This window comes from Cololabis saira, chromosome 7 (assembly GCF_033807715.1).
Source record: "Cololabis saira isolate AMF1-May2022 chromosome 7, fColSai1.1, whole genome shotgun sequence".
Classification (NCBI taxonomy): domain Eukaryota; kingdom Metazoa; phylum Chordata; class Actinopteri; order Beloniformes; family Belonidae; genus Cololabis; species Cololabis saira.
Window position 1 is genome coordinate 14,593,567 of NC_084593.1, and position 21,676 is coordinate 14,615,242.

The 21,676-nt window shown below is 41.1% G+C and overlaps 1 protein-coding gene across 2 annotated transcripts in view; it reads right to left on the reverse strand.

The window, feature by feature from the left end:
• Positions 1–1,160: 1,160 nt before the first annotated feature.
• Positions 1,161–21,676, reverse strand: part of slit3 (slit homolog 3 (Drosophila)) — a 284,688-nt gene continuing 264,172 nt past the window's right edge. Inside the window, exons 29-38 of one of the 2 annotated variants that reach the window (XM_061724858.1) lie at positions 21,417–21,556; positions 19,671–19,764; positions 18,069–18,206; positions 17,221–17,461; positions 15,340–15,470; positions 6,306–6,460; positions 5,596–5,753; positions 5,179–5,336; positions 4,872–5,077; positions 1,161–4,161 (exon numbers count right to left, since the gene is read on the reverse strand). In XM_061724858.1, coding sequence (XP_061580842.1) covers positions 3,911–4,161; positions 4,872–5,077; positions 5,179–5,336; positions 5,596–5,753; positions 6,306–6,460; positions 15,340–15,470; positions 17,221–17,461; positions 18,069–18,206; positions 19,671–19,764; positions 21,417–21,556 — 1,672 coding nt within the window. In that variant the 3' untranslated portion in view covers positions 1,161–3,910. Of the gene's footprint in view, positions 4,165–4,871; positions 5,078–5,178; positions 5,337–5,595; positions 5,754–6,305; positions 6,461–15,339; positions 15,471–17,220; positions 17,462–18,068; positions 18,207–19,670; positions 19,765–21,416; positions 21,557–21,676 lie in introns of both variants that reach the window. The other variant, XM_061724857.1, reaches the window with a different exon arrangement.

Genomic DNA, 21,676 nt, shown 5'->3' on the forward strand with positions numbered 1-21,676 from the left:
AGTATAATAATCATCTAATCATGTTTTATCTTGTCTTTTAAGGGGTTAACATCTATTAAGACAGCAACGCATATAAGATGCATGGTCAAATATCCAAAATAATAAAAGTAAATAATAAAAATAATACAAAACATGTTACAGTTGTGGTTGGCAAGTAGGTATAAAAATACGTTCTAGAATATAGTCACAGTTAGTTATTTTAGCTTGGCTAGTTTAACTCATGGCCCTAACTGAGAAAGCTTTCTTATTATTCCGATCAAATCAACTCAAATACTTGCATTTTCCCAAACTTCTGCTGCCAAAATCTTGTTGTTGTTGTGATCAAGCTTCAACACAGAGCCAAAACTAAGGAGAAAAAGTGCAGACAGCTTGGAATTGGCTATTTCTGCTTCCAATCAAATACCACACCCCTAATTGTGCATACATTTTTGGCTTAAAGGTAGATGTTACTACAGTGGTACCAAAAACAAAATCTAACCCCGTACAGCCATTGGATTTTTGCACGTACAAATCTAGCTCTGGAAACCCGGCCTTGATCCAGGCTGCAATATGTGCCTTTCTGTTATTCCATGTTGACCATTTAAAATGAAGGTCAGTGAAGCCAGCCCCTGGTGGTTAGTTGAGGAATTGCCGTACCACTCTTCTGTTCTTTTAAAAAAAATATTTTTTACCCCTGATGTTTCCCCATTTCTCCCAGTGCTCCTGGGCGTTGCTCCCTCTACCAACCCAGGGAGGCCCTGCACTGAGCTCAGGCCTCCTTAACCTGAGGAGCGAGCAGGCCCTTCTTTTCACCCAAGAGGGCCGGCTTCCCTGGCCGGACGTAGCAGGTGGAAGGATTACGTCCTGCCACTCCTCGTTTGTCTTACCTTCACCTGGAAGTTGGAATTCTTGTGCTTTGTCTTGCTTTTTTTTCCTCCTCCTCAAATTTTCCTTCCGTTGAGAAAACTTCTCCTCACTTTTGGCATTTTATCATGTCTTGATTTTTCATCCTGCTTTTGCAGAACAAAAAACCCTGTAAATTGGTCCGGCATTCACAGAAATGACACGAATGATACTCCACATTTTGATTACAATTTAATAATTGTAGTTTTAACTACAATATACAATTTGTAGTTAAGGACTGACATTGATCTCAAGAAGTTGGACACTAAAGACAAGTGTAGTTTTGATGGTAGTTTAATTTTAACATTCAGCATAAGCATCAATTATCATCAATCACATGTCTTCAAATCTAGGATTTATACAATAGAAGTGACTGACTACAGTTGTTTGTACTGCCATAACTAGTAACTGAGGTGTTTCAATGTTTACAATGAAAACCAAAACGTGTAGGACCAGGATGAGAGATCTTGAAGGCGCCAAAGAGAAGGAAGCAGAAATTAAATGTATAAAGAAAACAGATGGTGAAAATGAGTGTTTTTGGGTTGAAACGAGGAAAATGTATGGGAATGCAAGAAAAAAAAAAAAAAAGGAAAAAGCAAACATTTAAGGACTGCGTACAGAGAAATTGAATTCTGAAAAACCAAAACAAAATGTTGTTACACAAGAATAACACTGATATGTTACAAACCTCAAATGGCAGAGCTGTAAAAACTGCAAAGGCGTGGCCGTACTTTGCATTTGATGTAAACAAAGTAATAATGTATAAAAAGTAAACAGTACAGTAGTAGTTACATTATATTATTTTATTATACTTTACTTGTATTAGTCAACAGTTAATGTACCATTCTGGAGTAGATGTTTTTTTTTGCATTTTTATTTATTTTTTTCACCCATGCTTTGGTTCCTCTGTTGAAATGTGGTTTCATGATGGAACTGTTTTAAGCCCACTTATCTACTTCACTGGGATCAGAGAGGAGCATGTTTCTATTGGTCAACAACTGGAAGGCACTTTATTAACTACATCACACAGAATCAGTGTTGAAACTTAACCTTTTTAAATGTTTAAAACATTAGACCGTTTTTGTAACCTTAAGTCACAGTTCCCCAGAAACATAAGGTGAAACAACGTGTTAACAAAGCACTTAATCTTCCAGAGCATTTATTGCAAGTGAGTAAGTGCATATTTGTAATAATCACGTCATACTCAGCTGAGCTGTCTGTTGCATTGACTCACTCCTCAATATTGTGGATGCGTTCAGATATACATGGTATTAATATTGATACAAAAACAGTCGTCAATGAGCCCAACCGACCCCTCTTAACATCTTGTAGATGAAAAACATCCTCAGTGAATGCAGTAATACTGTATGAAAGCTCAAAAAGGAAGTGAGTAATTGTTGAATCTGCAGTTTCACATTCAACATGAGGCTGTGATATATTTTCTCACCAAAAGTCACACAAAAAAAAACAACTTGTGGCACAAGTAAAGCTCCTCTTCATCAAATTAGTATGCCTTTACATTTCCTCCAACCTTCAGAGGTAATGTCACTAAGAAGAGGGGGAGAGGTATAGTTATTCTGGCATCATCATCTTTGGAAATCACAGAATCTTGATTGTGTTGTCATGGCAACAGCGCAGAGAGATCAATAACTCTGTTGCAGCTGTTGAAAATCTTGGAGCAGCATTTCTAAATTTCAAAACGAGCACATAAAAGAGCTTGAACTTGCACCAATCAATACTTTCAGTCATTAGTGTTTCTTATCTTTTACTTCTTGGTGTTGTGAAGGGTCTGAAACAGCGACTCGACCAACTAGCGCTCACGAGCAGCAACTGAAGTACCAAAGTTAACAGCTGAAAATACTGTATTGACTCCAGCAATCCAACATCTCATTTTGGTGTAGTGTTTTGGAAACGTATGGTTAGTTAGTTCACCAGACGTCACGTTTGTGAAAATGACGCGACAAAGCATACCGACTACGCACCGACTTCCCTGCGTCACGTGGGTGTTTTCTGATGGGCCTGACGTACAAGCTCTTACAGCTGATCAGGGATTTCTTCATATCTTCTAAATGTCAGCAGTTAACAGGTTTCTAATCGGTTAACCGCTAACTTTCTATATTAGTTTATTGTTATTATTCTTATATAAGGATGAGATTATCTGACTTATAATGAATGGGGAAGTCTTAGCGATTTTAATTTCAAACCTCGTGTGGCTCCAGGTGTGCTGTGTAAAAGCAAACTACAGAATAACACATTAATAGAGCAAAACTGTTAAATCCTCTCTGTGGATAGTCTTTGTTTGTGAACTCACATGTGAGGATGATGTCTGTTTCATAAAGAAAGCAGGTTAGCTCGGCACTTACAGTTCCCTTTCAACCTCCCGGAGGGAGGATAAAACTTTTTCTTGTTGTGGAATCAAGCAAGCTCCCGTTTTCAACCTGCCCTCTCAGTGTCCACGACCTCCAAAACATCGGCACTCACATCACCATCATGCACATACATTTGGATGATACAAAGATTCATTTGGTTAGAGTAAATATTTGTTGTTTTTTTTTGTTTTCTTTTGTCTTTAATAGATTTACACATACATATAAATTTATATACTTTTAAGGAATGTTAATTGATTTTGTTGTGTATTTTTCCTTCTTTAAAAAGGTAGAAAATACTTTATACTATGTAACACATTATATAATAAACATATTAAAAACAGCTCATCAGTCCTTTTATCACCTTACAAAAAAATCCATAATAAAAATAAGTTCTATGTTTTCTCACTTATATCTTACAATATATATTCTCTCTGTCAAAAATCACACACATATGTCCCTTTTTTTCTTTTCTTTTCTTTTCTTTTTGTGATGTCTCTTGGCAATGATTGGCAGCGGTCAAACATGATGTGGAAGTTAAACGTGCAGTGCTGGTGCTCATCAGTGGAAAAATGTCGGAGTGACGGCCTCACAGACTTGCAGAATCCACCAAACGGCAGCGGTGTGTGTGTTGCAGAACAAACAAATGAACTGCTGTGCTGTTACAAGGGGCATTTAGAGCAGCCACAATCCTGAGCTGTTTCCATCTCCTCCGTGTACGAGTTCCCGTCGCTGCAGCGGAAAGCAATCTTCCTCCGCCTGGTCTTGGTGACGCCGCAGCAGACACCAGGGGGCGCCGAAGCCTGGCAGGATTTGGAGCAATCGCGAGGAATCTTGTTGATGGACGTGCATGTTCTCAAGGCTTGGTGCCGCTTCAGCTGCTCCCTCACCAGCTCTCCTTGACACGTGAACTCTGCTGAAGGGTGGAGGAGGAGACACAGGAGAAGTGAGCATTTGTTGGAAAATCCTTCGCCTAGAACAGGGGTCGGCCTCCCAAAATGTTGAAAGAGCCATATCGGACCAAAAATACAAAAATCTAATATGTCTGGAGCCGCAAAAAATGAAAAGTCTTGTATAAGCCTTAGAATGAAGGCAACACATGCTGCATGTATCTATATTAGTTATAACTCGGGGGAAGATTTTTTTTTTCATTATGCACTTCGAGAAAAAAGTCGAAATGTTGAGAAAAAAGTCAAAATGTTGAGAAAAAAGTCAAAATGTTGAGAAAAAAGTTGAAATTTTGAGAAAAAAGTCGAAATGTCAAGATAAATGTTGAAGTAAAATCTTGATACAAAAGTCAAAATGTTGAGAAAAAAGTCGAAATGTTGAGAAAAAAGTCGAAATGTCGAGAAAAAAGTCGAAATTTGAGAAAGTCGAAATTTCGAGAAAAAAAGTTGAAATATCAAGATTAAAAAAGGAAAAAGGAAGAAAAAAAGAGAAAAAAAAAGAAAAAAAGAAGAAAAAAGAAAAAAAAGAGAAAAAAAGAAGAAAAAAAAAGGTCAAACATTTTTGAAAAAGGGAGCCACTAGGGCGGCGCTCTAGAGCCGCGGGTTGCCGACCCCCGGCCTAGAATACCAACATCTCTCTTAATTTCTTCCCTTGTCCGCATTGCTAGAGCATTACCTGTGTCACAGGTTGGTCCGGTGTAGCCTGCCGGACAGTGGCAGACGGGATCTCCCCCCTCTGATACGCGACACTCTCCTCTTCCACAGCGAACCCCCCTGCAAGCCGAAGGCTCCTGCCGTCGGTCGCAGTACTGACCCTGGTAGCCTTCTTTACACTGGCAACTGTAAGACGGACCCTTGGGCACACATACGCCGTGAACACATCTGGAGAAAAGTGGAAAGGGAAGAGGAGAGAGAAAACATGTTGCAGGAGGCGACTATGCTGGAGGTGCTACGAAGGTTCGGTCCCTGCTATCTTGACTCACCTGCTGTTCTGACAGGGATTTGAGGCTGTCGTCTCATCACACAGAGCCCCTCTCCTACCTGGAGGACAATCACAAGTGACCCCCGTCGCCCCTCCCTCTCTGCAGGCGCCCTGTGCACACACACTGCAGGAATGACACCCTGCGAGGATGCCATCGCCCTGGTGACAGAACCAAAGAAGGAAAAGATCCTGTTAGTGAAGACAAGAATGCTGGGGCCTTCACCTGGTAAATATCGTTATTGTAAGACTGAGAACATTAAAGCCATTGTCATCAGCACTGCTGGGAGTGCAATGCCATTACATTTCCAAAACATTATCTGCAGTTGTTTTCAGTTGAAATTATGTTTTTAAGTTTTTGGCTTCACATTCCACATTGTTCCTTTTAAGTTTAGATACTGTATGCACAGAATGTAATTACCTTTCCTTCAACCCCTTGCAGTCGATGTCCTGCAGATTTAAAACTCAAGTCTTGAATCTCTCCATTGATCTTAAAGTTGTGTATGCAGCCGTTAAAGGCCTGAGAGGCACGATCAGAACCAGGACGTAAACCTAGAGCCACAACCTGCGATGGGACGCCTAGGAAGAAGAAACAAGAACAAGAAATACGTAAATACAGCTGAAAGCATTGGGAGTAAAAAAATAGGACAAATATGGCAAGGAAAATGATGGCAATGGAAGGAAAGTAAAGTATATTGACAGAAGGACTGCGTCAGAAACACACGTTACTGTCTGGTTTTGTTCTTGGTTGGCTCAAACAGAAAACGGTTCCACAATAATGTGGTATCATAGCTCTCACTAGTGCACAGTTACATTATGTTTCTCTCTAGCAAATGAGAGAAAAGGCTTAGTGTTCTCAGAGGCGTGTCTTGCTTCTTTTTTGAGGAATAGTTGAACAAAAACAGTTTTCCACTTCCTCACCACAACCCTTGCTGGGATTTAGTGCGTGTGCTTATTTGCATGTTTCTGGTGCTTTATATTTGTATGTACCCATTGATGGCGAGCATCAAAACCACAGAAAAAAGCAAAAAAAGAAAGCACAAACAGGGGGGCAGGGAAAAGTAACATCTGCATGCTCGGTACATGCATCTACAGATCTGTATGAATGTGTGCATCTGTGCGTACATGTACCTCCTATGTACAGCTGAGTGTTGTGGTCGACGGAGAGCTGGCGCGTTAGCTTGCCCAGGCTCTTCGGGGCGCCGTTATCCACCACCAGGCTCAGGGAGCGATTCTGGATCAACAGCTCAACTGTGTGGAAAAGTCCGTCATTCACCGACTCAACGCTGAAATAAACAGATACACACACACACACACACACACAATGAGAAGAAATGAAGGAAAGATTTGTCAGGGTGGCTGTGATGGTGAGAGTTTACTGATGGATTCTACACCAGATGGGACAACTGCGGAGGAAGAAAAATGTGAGGGTAAATCAGAAACGCCAGGCAAGAAGCCGCTTCCAAACACTGTCAAAACAAACAGAATTTCCTCACTTCATTTTTCTGTGTTTGAAAAGTGACATAACTAAACAACGATGAAAAATAAAAAAGAAGATAAATATTGAAATATTATTCTCACGTATAAAACACCAAAATTACATTCTCTTGTGGAAGAGATTAAATTGTGCCTTTGATCTAGGTTATGATTTCCTGACGTCAGGGTTGAGGCCCACAGTCGTTCCCCAAAGCGGAACATTAACTTGTTTATTCTGATGAGTTAACATTTTTGGGGTCAAACTGGATTTATACAATTTAAAAGCTGGACCCAATCAGTTTAGACCACAGCGGTGAAGAAAGAAGGTGAGGAAATGATAATGTTCCTAGAGGAGGAAATGTTTTCTATGAAAAGAATCATGCTTAGAATTAGTATCATGACCTTTTGCACCACGTTGTGACCCTGCGCTGGGAGGAGAGGGTGTGTTTGTGAGTGAGTGTGGGTCTGAGATTCCCCACCAAGTGGTTCCACTGGAGGGGTAACAGACAGCTATAGAGACAGTGGTTTGGCAACGCTGACAGAAGGGGAGAACGCGAGAGTGGGGGACAGAAGGGGAAAGAGACGTAGGTGGTGGGCTGGTAAAACTGACTGTGGCTCTGCGTTCACCCAGTCGCTTACATCAAAACCAGAAGGGAACAAGTGGCGCGGCTCTTTCTGCTGGTGGTCCGCTGCAGACTCACGCAGCTAAACACAAGAAAAACAATACTTCCCTTTGTCTGCAGTCGCTTACTGGCTAACTCGCAAAAGCGCCTCGACTTATTTCTGATGGACAACTGTTTACAGAGAGTTCACATTACAGTGATGTTGCACTAACAGCCAGTGGAGCAGGGCTGCGAGGTATGGAGGTGGGTCACTGCGGAAAACTGCAGCAAACATGCTGACGGAGTCAGAAACCAGAGAAGAAACGGAGCAGAGTTACAACATACACAGGAACACACTAGTACGTCTTCACAAGAGTTAAAGTATTTATTCTAACTTCTCTTATAGCCTTCTATCTCAGTGTCTCCAACCCTGAGGTCCGGGCCCCCCCTGGGGGGGCGCCAGAGATCTCTGGGGGGGCGCGAAACTTTGCCTGCTTTGAGGATATGCAGTTGTAAAAATTATATTTACACATGTTAAATAAATAAAAAAATCCTACATCACTGGAATACAGTAATCCCAGTCTGTACAAACCCACGTAGAAAAATATTTTGGTCATTTTTAAATTTTAAAATCATTTTAAAGTTATTTATCAGGATAAAAACGTATTATTATATAATTATTCAACATTTAATCATACTACTACTCCGACAGGTTGTTAAAAGAAAAATGCTAAAAAATGTTGCTCTCATATTAAGAGACATTTTTCAGAAATATTTTTATGTCCTTGCAATCATTTTTTGTGCGTATTTTATACATTGGTGACACAAAAGCAAGGTGAGAAAAACAAAGTACAGGGTAAACCAAAGAGAAATGTATAAAAAAAACATAATGTTCATTTTTCGTTTTTTGTCAAATTTTTTGTAACGAATAACTTTACTCTTTTGCTGCTAGTACGTACGGGTCGGGGGGCCCGGCTGGTCTTAGACACAAGTAGGGGGGGCTCCATGGAAAAAAGGTTAGGAACCACTGTTCTATCTGACCGAACAAGATAAAAGATAATAATTAAATCTTTAGAATGTATTCCATTTATGATCTTCAGTGAATGTTGATAAAAGAAAAAAAAAATCTAATGTTATATTGAACAGATTTGTAATAACAGCTATGAGTTGAGTTTTTCTTTTCATGGCCGAAAATAAGAACTTCCCTGCAGACTGAACACAGACACATGCATGGTTAATATTAGGGCTCATGTAATTCAATAAACGTCACAAACAGCCCTGTTGTGCCCAAACAAAATGATGGCTTTCTTGCTTGAAAGAGAAACTTTCTACCTCCGCCGCCATCGTTTCTTATCTTTGCTTTGCATTCCCAGTATTGCTTTGCTTTTCCCCCTACATCAATTCTATCTTTTCCCCTCTTCTTCCCCTTTATAGCTCCTCTTTTAGCTCTACTCTGATCCTGTTTCCATCCCTAATGTTATTCGCCAGCCATATCAACACTCATTTCATTTCTAAGGCCTCTTTGCTTTGCTTTTAAAAGCTCCTCTTCCTCCCTTTTCCTCTCATGTGCTCAAGTGGCTGGATGGTGACATCAAAAAGGAGTTTAGACGGCCAAAAACGTTCTCAAATTGATTAGTTGCACAGGATCTACATTCACCCAATTTCAGGAAAGCACAAGCACACGCGGAACCGTCTGAATCGCAGTGAAACTAACACACCACCGGATGGCAGTAGAGGGCTGGCGTGTTGAAGCCTGCAGCCCTACAGGGAACCCAAGAGTTCGACGTCTGCACACATTAGGTCTCATTAGCGTTCTGAAGTGGATGCACTCAAGAACCGGAGAACGCTTGCCTGTTTTTGCATGTTTATCTGTGATTCTACAAGTTAGAAATATGTAAATGCACTTCCCTGAATTCACATGGTCCTAATTAACTCGTGAGAAGATGCAGATTTTTGTGAACATTCAACATGCTGCACTTCCATTTTATTTGATGTACACATAATTGTGTCTGCGTGTGTGCTAACTTAAGTATGTATTTTGCCTTCTTTGAAGCTGGTCCTTTGCACAGACCATTACAGAATTTAATAAAAGCAAATACGCAGCTGTGGCAGATTGCAACTGCCCTCTCTTACGCTCATTGTATTTGCGCAAACCCACAAGGGATGTCAGTTTCCTGTCAGTCCACAGTTCTGAATAAGCACATACACATACAATCCCCAAACTTTCCTTTTTCATATAACTGACTTAAAATACAAGCCTACAAGTAATTACAGGTCAATTACAGGAATTTATTTCAAACTAAAAAAAAGATAGAAAGTATATATATATATATATATATATATATATATATATATATATATATATATATATATATATATATATATATATATATACATATTTGGAGCAGAAAACACACACAGACACAAAACTATGCTGGTCATCCTACACTGTTCAACCTAAATACAAGCTATTGCCATTATGCATCATTTGAGTGAATGCATTTAAATGTAAGTCAGCACCTAAATGGGCAGTCTTTCTGCAAATTATGTGCATGTTTGCCTACTTGACTCTTATTTTTATTGATTTGTTTGTTTGTAAGTGGGTATAGAGAACATTTCTGTCTGGTGACGTGTGTGTGTGTGTGTGTGTGTGTGTGTGTGTGTGTGTGTGTGTGTGTGTGTGTGTGTGTGTGTGTGTGTGTGTGTGTGTGTGTGTGTGTGTGTGCGTGTGTGTGTGTGCGGAACAGCCCAATCTGATTAAAATGATGCCCAGCAGATGAGTATCCAAGTTCTGTATTACCGTGGTAACCTCAATTAGTCATCAGCTACAAAACGGAGAACTTCTTTACTGCTTTCCTTCTCGCTCTTTTAGCTTTCATTAAACCAGTTTGGCGAGTTGAGATGAAATTTGTACATCTCCGGAGGAGGTTTGTAGTGTTTTGATGTAGAACCAGGGATTAGTACTTGTTGTTTCAGGCCTTTGAGGTTTCAGTACTAGAATGTCTCAATTGACTTCAAGCCGAAGAACCTGTAATATTGATGTGTTACAGGATTGTTTGTCTGTTTTAACCACATCCTTGTGGTTTTGACTCTCAGTGCCTTCATTCAGCCACCTAAATGTGGTCACAAAAGACTCTTAGAAGACCTAAACCTGAAAAGAAACTGCATGGAAGAGTAACACAACTGACAAAATACTGGATTTAAATGTTCTTTAGCTGTTAATTGAACATTTTATATTTATTCAAAAAGTAATGAAAACCTGCACTTTTAAAGTATGAGGAGAGTGGAGTGATGCATAAACAATAAAGCAAGCCTGTGAAACCAATATGATGGCCCAGTGAGGAGATTTATTCTGCATCAGGACATGTGCTAACTCCTTTAATTACTCTGCTGTGAACACCTTAACTTTTAAAAGTGTACCTGCTGCATCCTTAGAGTCACTTGGTGCCTCATTTCATTCTGAATTTTACCTTCTTGAACCTGCTCTAATCATGGCATGTCAGTCCTTCAGGCAGCTTCAGCAAAACGGAGCAAAGCTGACACGCTCCCAACTCTACACATATTGACACTCGGTCAATAGCCCTTCATGTGAGCTTTTAACCCCTGAGGTTCCCACTCTCTGCCACTTCTAGGCCAGTCTACAGCCAGTTATCCTCCTTTATACACCCACTTGTCCCACAGTCCCGAAATATGCACATTGATTGCTCTTTCTAAATTGTCAGTAGAAGTGTGTGTGCATGACTGACTGCGTTTACATGCACTCAATAACCCTTTTAAAAACCCGAATATATAGCAATAACCCGGTTTTGCACGGCCATGTAAACACCAATAACCCCTTTGAATAACCCGAATTTGCTCATATTCCGGTTTTTAAAAACCCGAATATGACCCCTGGGTTACTCCTTTTCTAACCCGAATATTCGTTCATGTAAACGCCAAACGGAATATCCCGATCAAACGGAACATGAATTTGTTTTCTGCGCATGTTCTTTTCGCAAGGAATCTTGGTCTTTTGAGTCCAGTACGTACTTCTAAACATGCTGCATGTATCTATATTAGTTATAACTGGGGGAAGATTTTTTTCATTATGCACTTTGAGAAAAAAGTTGAAATGTCGAGAAAAAAGTCGAAATGTTGAAAAAAAAGTCGAAAATTTTGAGGAAAAAGTCGAAATGTCAAGATTAATGTTGAAGTAAAATCTTGAGACAAGTGTCAAAATGTCCAGAAAAAGTTGAAATGTTGAGAAAAAAGTTGAAATGTTAAAAAAAAGTCGAAATGTCGAGAAAAAAGTCAAAATTTGAGAAAAAAGTCAAGATTTCAAGAAAAAAGTTGAAATATCGAGATTAAAAAAGGAAAAAGGAAGAAAAAAAGGAAAAAAGAAGAAAAAAAAAAGTAAAAAAAAGGTCAAACATTTTTGAAAAAGCTCCATGGAGCAACTAGGGCGGCGCTAAAGAGCCGCATGCGGCTCTAGAGCCGCAGGTTGCCGACCCCCCGCCTCGAATACCAATATCTGTCTTAATTTCTTCCCTTGTCCGCATTGCTTGAGCATTACCTCACCTCTCCTCATGGAGAAACGCAAGACCACGAAAAGCAAGACCACGCCACACTTTTGGAGTGAGGAGGAGACTAATCATTTTATAAATGTAATGAAGGATATGAACATTTTGGCATTTGTAGACGGTAGAAAGTAGCGGGATAGCGAGATTTACAAGAAGGTGAGCGAAAAGTTTTGCGAAGCAGCATTTGTTTTGAATTTGGATACAGGAAGAAGAAGCGGAAATGACGGGAATTGCGTCATGACGTTCCCCGCGCGTCGCTGGTTTGATCCAGATATCCCAAATGATTAATCACCATGTAAACAGGGATAACCCTGTTTGATCACGCATGGAAACAGAATATTCCGAATGTTTCAGTAACCGGAATATTAGCAATAACCCAGATTTTGATTGCATGTAAACGTAGTCACTGTTTTGTCATTTGTGTGTGTAGCCATGTGATGGAGTAGCAACCTGGCCAGCATGTCCCCCACCTCTGGACTGATGACAGCTGGGACAGGCCCCGCCCTCCCCACCCACCCAGCGACCCCGAACAGAATGAAGCGCGTGAGGAAACTGGATGGATGGAGGTCACTTGGTGACAAAGGAACACCCATCCTGGTGCAGGTGGGATTTGCCCGTCCCGTTCCCGTCTTCTTAAATCATCTTCCTTCCTACATTCTTTACAACAACCCACTCTGTATCATTTTCCATTTTCTTCTATTCATCCATCATCATCCTTCTCCATCCACCCTCTGTCTTTTCCTTGTTCCCTCTCCGTCCATTCATCCCTCCCCCAATCATTTTCCTCTGCTGCCTCTGCCTTTCTTTGTCACCCCTTTCATGCACCGATCCATCCCTGCATCCCACCCTCTGTCGCTTACAGATGAATAACAGTAGATGTGTTCTCTTTGACCTGATGGGAGATTAGTGTGACATTTAGTAAAGGGCACCACATTAATACAAAACAAACACACGCTCTGTATCCCTGTTCCCCAACCCGCCCACCCACACAAACCTTCATTTAACACTAAGCATGCATAACCTCTGTCATCTGCTGCTAATGAGGGCACAGTGAAGGACTTGTACACCTTCTCTCAGCTCTCCTGTCACTCTCTCTCCTCCCACAAGCCAAGCACTCTCCCACTTCAACGCGCTGCTTCTATGTTGTTGTTTTTTAAATTTTCATTATAAAAATTCCCTTTGCTTTTTTTCCTAATAAATGTTGGTTTTCCCGGCCGAGATGTGCATTTCCTTTTCTTCTTTCCTTTGGACCGTCCCCCATATATACCTTTACTGCCTGCTCTGCCTTCTATAGATACATTTTCTGCACTGCGGAGCAGAATGACTACATAGTGGCTTTACGTTTTTTTAATAACAGAATACAAAGAGAAAATTTAATCTCTAACAAATCTACAAACAGAAAACTTAAATGATCAAATGCACGTTCGGGTCCCGCGAGCTCAGACTGGGGTTTTTACAGTGGCAGGATTTTCTGTCATGTGGTTTCAGGAGGTATATTGTGCTTTTCCCAAAAAGGACAGATAAGATAGATCAGTTCTAATACGTACAGAGATACAATGAAAAGATGATACATTTAATTGGATGCATAAAAGCTAAACCTCACAACTGTTGACGGGCTTTGTCTCTTTACTGTCTGATTGCATCTTCTGTCGTTCTTTCCATCTGACCTTCTGATACTCCTGTAGAGTTTCTCCGTCCCTTCCTGTTGATTTTCACCTTTCCCTCCTGCACACTTTCTATCTCCATGTCTTTTTGCCCTGTGTCAGTCCGTCTGTCTCCCTCCCTCCCAGGCGTGGCTCGTGTCACGTTAACAAGGCCAGACAAGGATAATTCCCTGACTCAGTCTGTGGTTTACTTTCCTCCTCTGTTTTTCACCCTTTTCAGTCCATCTTTCTGTCATCCGTCAATCCTTTCTTATCCATCCTGCTGTTCAACCCTATTTCATGGACTTTTTATTTTGTGCCGCTCATCTGTTTTACCCCTTGAGGGTAATGTATTCTACCAACTTTGCGCTAATTGCTTGTTGTCTGGTGTTTAGCTCATCCCCTCCGTCCAGGATTAGTGCATCTGCTTTTTAGCCGATTAATCTTTTTTTCTGTGCATCAATTTCTCCATTTGACTGTACTTTTTCTCCCATCTACTGGACTCTTTCAGCCATCCCCACAACATCTGTGCCAGCGCTTAATTAGATTCATCTCCATTTTTTCTTATCATTCGATCCCTGTTTCCTCTCTAATGGTCCATTCCTTTTGTCTTGTTCTGGCCTTTTCCAACGTGTCATTTATTGTGAACACGAACACATATCCTGGATAAGGTCAAGTTAAGGATTTGTGACTCCTACTTTTCTACCAAACCAGCCCACGAATGAGTCTCATTCGTATGTAAGAAAAAAAAAAGCAATAGTAATTGAAAGACTGCACAAATCTAAATCAAAGCAAACTAGACAAACCTAACAGGATAGTATATATATATATATATATATATATATATATATATATATATATATATATATATATATATATATATATATATATATATACTTTATGACAGACAAAAATCTCTGCCAGCATGGCTTAATGTCTTACATCTGGTCCGCTGATGTCTCCCTGAATAGTTCAGAGTTTTTGCAGCTCTGGAGCAGCAGTTCTGCAGCTGAGCTGAACCTTGATCCTTGAAAGAGGGGCAGTGGAAACTGAATGGATTGGCTCCGTTCAGTATTGTCCAACCCTATTATTATTGATACAATGCACTCAAGCAAACCAGTTTTAAAACCTGATGATACTCTGGTAGAACTGGAAAGAATATCTCTTAACGACAGTTTCTAATTTGTAATATGTTTTTTTTTTCCCCAGTAACTGCTGAGTGACTTCCTAAGCACATGGTGCAATGCTGCCCCCACGTTCAATACAGAACATGTCAAATAAAGGGGAAAAAATTATCCCATCGTAGCCCAGATCTTTTTTTTTTCATTCAAATGGCCCATGGTGACCACAGAACTGAAACAGACAGAGCCGAGTGCACGAGTGAATCACATGCATTGAGAAATGTGTGAACATGTCTGTGTATGCAGACACCACATATGGCATAAACAGAACCACATGGCTGTCTCGTGTCTGTGTTCATTTCTTTACAGCCCCTTAAACATATAAAAATGCTGCATTCATCTTTTACCAGCATAAAAAGCTTTGAAATGTCTGCCCTCCACGTAAGAACTGAAGGAGGCTTAACTGACCCTTTGCAGTGCAAATAACGGCCACTAATTGTGACACAAAAGGCTAAAACTGCTGCAAGCCAAAGTCAGTTAGCAGAATCTTAAATATACAGCACATTTTGTTATGCATGGTTGCCGGAAACAGTATGACTGGCAGTAAGTTTCTACTTTCTTGACACAAAAGAAGTGAAGAGAGTCAAAACCACCAACATCGGGGGTTGGAAAAAACATCACCGATGGTAAAATATATTGCAAATTGAATAGAAAAGGTTTTCCACGTGTATGACATGTCCCAGTTCAACAGCGGGGGCGTTTACCTGTACACAGTGGTGGGTGGGAAGTTGGTGATGTCATAGATGAGGCGTATGTGCCCCTGATAAAGCTCCAGCGCCAGGGGGTCCTGGTCGTTCTTGTACAGCAGAATACCGTTGTCTCTGTCTGTCGCCACCTAGAGAAGTCAAAAAGTATGTGAAAATAAGACAAACACATTAATGACAAGCAAGTGCTAGTTTTATAAATACACACTTTTATTATGAGACAAAAATACACATTTTCCACAGTCTGGGAATACCTGTTTATTTAATTTGGTAATCTATTTATTTAATTGACAGTTTGCTTGTGCAGATGCATGTGGTCTTCTACAGTGACACCCCTACTCCCCGACTTTGAAAGGGGAGCAGGGTCCAGCTGCAGATGCTGCAGAGCAAATGCAGAAATGAAGGTTCGTTGTAACATTTCTGATTGCATCTCGAGTCATTCGAGGACCTTCTGGGCTCGTTTGAAGGATTGCAATTGTGCAGCAGATTGTTTGGGTTCCGTGGACTGCAAGTTGAGTCCTCAGCAGACCCGACTTATACCAGTTAATTACATGGACAGTTGATTAGATTGGGATTAGGGTAGTCTGGAGGCCTGGAAATGCTTTGGACTCTTATTTATTTGTGCTGCTGCACTGCTGGAAGGTATTTTTCACCCTGAGGAAGGCTGCTGCCATTAGAAAGGGCTTTTACCACACCACACCTGCTGTTTTCATGACTTGTTATCTATCTCTGAACAGATGTAGTCATAGAGCTGAACTAAGATATAGGTGGGAGAGGCTACTATGGCTGGAGTTTAGGTGTATGATCAATAAAAGAAATCCACAAGGAACCAAAGATTCTCAGCTCTGCAATGAGATTTATCACCTGTCAGTGGTCGTAATGTTGTAGGTAATCAGTCAACCAATATCTAAACTCAAACATCTAAAAAAAAAAGGAACTAAACCCCATAAATCTCTGAAAACCAAGAAATATTTAAATTCCCCCACACAAGTGCATAAAGAAGGTGAATTGTACTCCTTCTCACAGAGACGCACTTGACATGTCACGGTTGCTCAGTGCTCTGTTAAGCACTAACTAACTAGCGAGTGGAAATGGGGCCACGGGGCCAAGCACTTAACACTCTGGCATCAATGGAGCATAGCCAAGTCAACACCTGCTAACAAGCTGCTGGAAAAACCAGAATGTGACAGGCGAAGAGGAGAAACGGAGGGAGAAATGCAAGAAATGAAGAGTGGGGAGAAAAAGAAAACGGGAGCCGGAGAAACATGAGATACAGAAAAACAGGTAGACAGAGAACTGGGTTGCAGACAGAAGAAGGGAAGAAGTGTTAAAGAGGAAAAGCACACAGTGATTTATGAAGTGCTGTGGCCCTTTCATTCTTTTTTTTTCTAGTGTTTTTTATTTTCTCTCTCCTGCCTCTGAGTCAGGGCCTTTGTGCAGAGATTTAACAGACTTGGCACTGACAATCAGCGCTCCTGGAAAGCACATACAAGCAGACTCATGCAGACGCACATGCTCCGATGGATCCAAACAGGTGGTACGATTCAATTAGATTACTCTCCTTTTGTTTCTCTAGCTACTTTCTAATTTCAAAAGGAGGAACATCTGTCTCTATTAGGACCCTGCTCTCAGGTGCAGAGAAAGTATGTTCTGTGTAAATGAGTGTGTGTGTGTGCACAGGCTCAAGTTGAGGGTGTTGTAGACATTTGTTTTGTGTTCTTCTCACTAATGCAGCTCTTTCTTAGACTAGACTGCTTCAGAATGTGTTTTTTGTCCCTTCAAGTCAAAATGTTTCTTTCTTAGAGAAATAACTGTGGATAACTGTTGAGGACGGGATTTCTTTGAGAACTTGCATGCACAGAGGTGGGTGGTTAACGCTACCTGCAACGACACATGGGCAGTTGGACGGAGCTTGGTGCCCGGCAGCTCCACGAATCCGTCGCGACCCAGGAAGTGAACGGTGGCCATTTTGTCGCAATTAGTACCAAAGAAACCGGGCAAGCAGCGGCAAATGGGCTCCCCGGCAACCACCAGGCACTGGGCCCGGTTCTGGCAGTCCGATTGGTCGCAGGGGCTGGTCTGCAGCAAGATCATTGGTGGAGGGTTCTCACAGAACAGCCCACTGAGGGAGAAGGAGATTAAACAGAGGATAACTTATTGAGAAACATGAAATTGGATTATTTGCTGTGCTTGTACCTGCTGATGAAGGCTTGTTAATACTCAGACTGTAGTTTGTCTCCATCATGCATTACATATGGAAAAGATGGAAAAGTAATATTCCTGAAGGAAATGGATACAATTGATTCGGTACTTCCATCCGTGTCCCTGTGGATCTTTTTGCATATGTGAAACTTCGAACTTTCCCTGCATTTTACTGACGCTGTATGTTTTGTCATCTTAATTTAAATTCTTTTTGTATTTATCTTACACACATATATATATATATATATATATATATATATATATATATATATATATATATATACCCCACACAACTCTTCCTCCCCATTTTTTCAACTTCTGTCCCTTGTGATGAATTTGTTTCGCTCTCGTCAACAGTCTCTGCTATAATTAACCACATGGTGCTGCATCTGCTGCACACACACATGCACTCAGTAGGTCGAGACAGTCAACCGTCTGATTATGAAGTGCCATCTGCATTTTCCTCCCTGTCTGGCTGCTTCACCACTTAACTATGTTTGTGTCTGAGCCGTTTTCGTGCCTCTCACCTGAAACCCTCTTTGCAGACGCAGGTATATCCGTTGACAGCGTCCACACACTCTGCACCGTGTTGACATTTATTCTCCAAGCAGTCATTATAGTCCTGCTCACAATGTTGGCCGACGTAGCCTGGTAAACATTCGCACCTAGAGTGACAAGAAAATATGGATTCGATAAGTGTGTGTGAGTGGAGGCAAAATTGTTTACCTGGAGATTACATAAGTTTTATCATATAATGAGGGGACAGGTTGGGTTCTTCTCTATTGTGCACATGCTCATTAAGGGAACACTGAAGCTCTATATGAAGAAGGTCAATGTGGAGGGGGTACATTAAATACCCCCTATAGGAGTTCCCATAAACTACTTAAAAATACTTTCCCACCTTGACATCTTCCATTGGTTTGTCTTTTCGCTATTCTTGGGGCAAAATAGCAAACTGATGATTTCAGATTTGCACCCAGAAAACTGTGAGTGCTACCAAACAGATCCGGCCCCCTTGATTTTAACTAAACTCTAAGCATGTTTATTTTGTGCTTTAATCAGGACCGAGAGCTGAAAAGGAGCCCCATCGGGCCATTCGAGGAACTGCAGGTTTTGATGCTCCTGCAAACTTAATCAGATCATTGAGGGGACATTAAGAGGGAATGAAATAACTGACTAAAAGAAGACACCTGCTGTAAAACATTAGTTTACAACCATTTAAAGGTTAAAGTACAAAAATCGAGGAGTTTGGGATTGAATATATATATTATTTCTATAGACAACATAATTTCCATAGACTACATCAGGGGTCGGCAACCCAAAATGTTGAAAGAGCCATATTGGACCAAAAACACAAAAAACAAATATGTCTGGAGCTGCAAAAAATGAAAAGTCTTGTATAAGCCTTAGAATGAAGGCAACACATGCTGCATGTATCTATATTAGTTATAACTGGGGGAAGATTTTTTTTTCATTATGCACTTCGAGAAAAAAGTCGAAATGTCAAAATTAATGTTGAAGTACAATCTTGAGACAAAAGTCGAAATGTCGAGAAAAAAGTCGAAATGTTGAGAAAAAAGTCAAAATGTCGAGAAAAAAGTCAAAATATTGAGAAAAAAATTGAAATTTTGAGAAAAAAGTCGAAATATCGAGATTAAAAAGGAAAGGAAAAAGTAAGAAAAAAGGAAAAAAAATGGAAAAAATAGAAAAAAAGAAGAAAGAAAAGGAAAAAAGAGGAAAAAAAATAAGAAAAAAAGGAGAAAAAAAAAGGGAAAAAAGGTCAAAAAAATTTTTAAAAGCTTCAGGGAGCCACTAAGGCGGCGCTAAAGAGCCGCATGCGGCTCTGGAGCCGCGGGTTGCCGACCCCTAGACTACATGATTCAATGAATCAATGTGAATAATATTTCTGTTAAAATAATCTGTCAAGTCAAGAGCCTTTATCAACATGGATTTTGTCTATGGACAGTAATCTTTAGCAATGACGACCCTTATTCTTCTCGTTCTACAAAAAGCCAGATTGCAGCTCGTTGACCACACAGCTTCCATCACTTTTCACATTGATGTGTTTTCCGAACTCTTTCAGACGCCTACTTGCAGGAAGGATTGCCCACAGTAAAGCAGTTGCTCACCTATACCTGCGCCCAACATGAATGCACTTGGAGTCGTGCAGACACGGGTCGAAACCGCTGAGACAAGGGTCAACCACTTCATCACACAGATCACCTGGGGACAGAGGTAGAAACACACCCATCTTTGTTTGTTACGGCTGAACTCCACTTGCTTTTCTAGCAATGAAAAAGTTTACATGTAGTGCTCAGTCAACAGTTAAATACTGGATGTGCTTTGTTTATCTATCACATGCGTTGCCATATTCGGCATAAAAATATTCATATTTTCTAGTCTGGCTGTGTGAAAAAGATGCAAGAAGACAGATGACTCAAAAAGGTGCAGGGGGTCCAACTAATCTTTACACGCACTCTTTGTAAGCGTTGAATGACTGGAAAACGGAAGAGAAAGGGGTTAGGACAAAGATAATTTACACGTGTGCATCTTATTTAAGTCGTCAGACATCAGTGGAAGGCGTCATGTAGTGATTACAAAAGGAACAGTGCGATCAGAGCTGATGGAGAGGGAAATAGGTTGTGTGTCAGTGGTGTTGATGTCACATACACACAAACCCGTCCTCACAGAGCTTCAGCGGCTGAAGTTGGTCATAAGGAGGAGGAGGAGATGGAGAAAGGTCAAGCACATTTCCATTGCTCTCTGCCTGCTTTAATCTAATCAACGGGCCCCTCCCCCTCCCTGTCTGTCTCTCTGTCTCCAACAGCCTCTTCTCCAGACATGCTGTTCTGATGCACTTTATTTCTTCATCTGCCAAAAAAAGCCATCGGAAATGAGCTGCATTTATGAGCTGCATTTATAAGAGCAAACATCACTTCCAAGAGGACTATTTTACACCTAAAGATGATCAAATTACTTGTAATTGATCATTTTCAAAAAGACAAATGACTAAACTCTCTCAAACGTGTATCCGATATTCTTCGCTTACGGAGAATCAGATGTCTCGCAGCTAAAATGGTGAAATCTCCGTGGTGGAAATGTGACGTGAATATTCCTGGGTGCTGAGTTTGAAGAAAGCTGAGCAACCGGCGAAGGACTGTCCTCTTAATGTGACACCTGATGATTACGTTGTGGTTCACTGAGCTCAGTGACAGTTCAGAGCCAAAGAAACAAGTTCTGTGTGTGTGTGTGTGTGTGTGTGTGTGTGTGTGTGTGTGTGTGTGTGTGTGTGTGTGTGTGTGTGTGTGTGTGTGTGTGTGTAACAGCTGTATGCGGTAAGGTGGCTGGCAGTGCGCGAGGATTCTCAATGCCAACAATGTTAATGACATGGTGTGTGCACTGGTGAGTGTGTTTGTGTACATTGACTTAGATCCAGTGTCAGATGGGACTTGATGCAAGTGCGTTACAGAAAATCTCGACTTCACCGTCAGCGGTTTAGAGTCGTCAAACTCCGAGTTGGGTCTATTTCTCAATCTCGCCCTTTCTGTCTTTATCAGCCCCTTCCTTGGCCTCTGTCGGTATTCTCTTCCTCCTTAGTGCACAGTCCTTCATTGCAATTTCACTGTCATTCTCCTTCCTCCTCCCTCCCTTTTCCCCTCTGTGTGATTGCTCTTTAAACCTCCTGCAGGAACAGTTTCAGGTCACAGTAGAGAGCCTGTCTATTACCACGTTACCATCCAGTAAAATGGAAAATAAGATTGTGTAAGTCTGGAGACTTGCTGACCGTCGCAGCCTCTCGGGAGGGAAAGACTGAGGGTTTTCAGGAATATTTTAGCGCAGAAACAGACGATGTGTGGATACGTGGGGGTGCCTACCCGTGTAGTTTGGAGGACAGACGCAGGTGTAGTTGTTGACCCCATCGATACAGGTAGAATTGTTCTCACAGTCATTGTCTTCACAGTCATCTGGGTTTATGTCACAACGCTGGCCCTCGAAACCAGGCGGACACGCGCAGCTGCACACATGAACACACACAAGTGCACAACGGGCATTATGACACTGGGATTGGGATTCGGGCGTCGACTCCTGCTGTGGAACTTCAGAAAATTACACAAAATGAATCAAGCAAATCAAT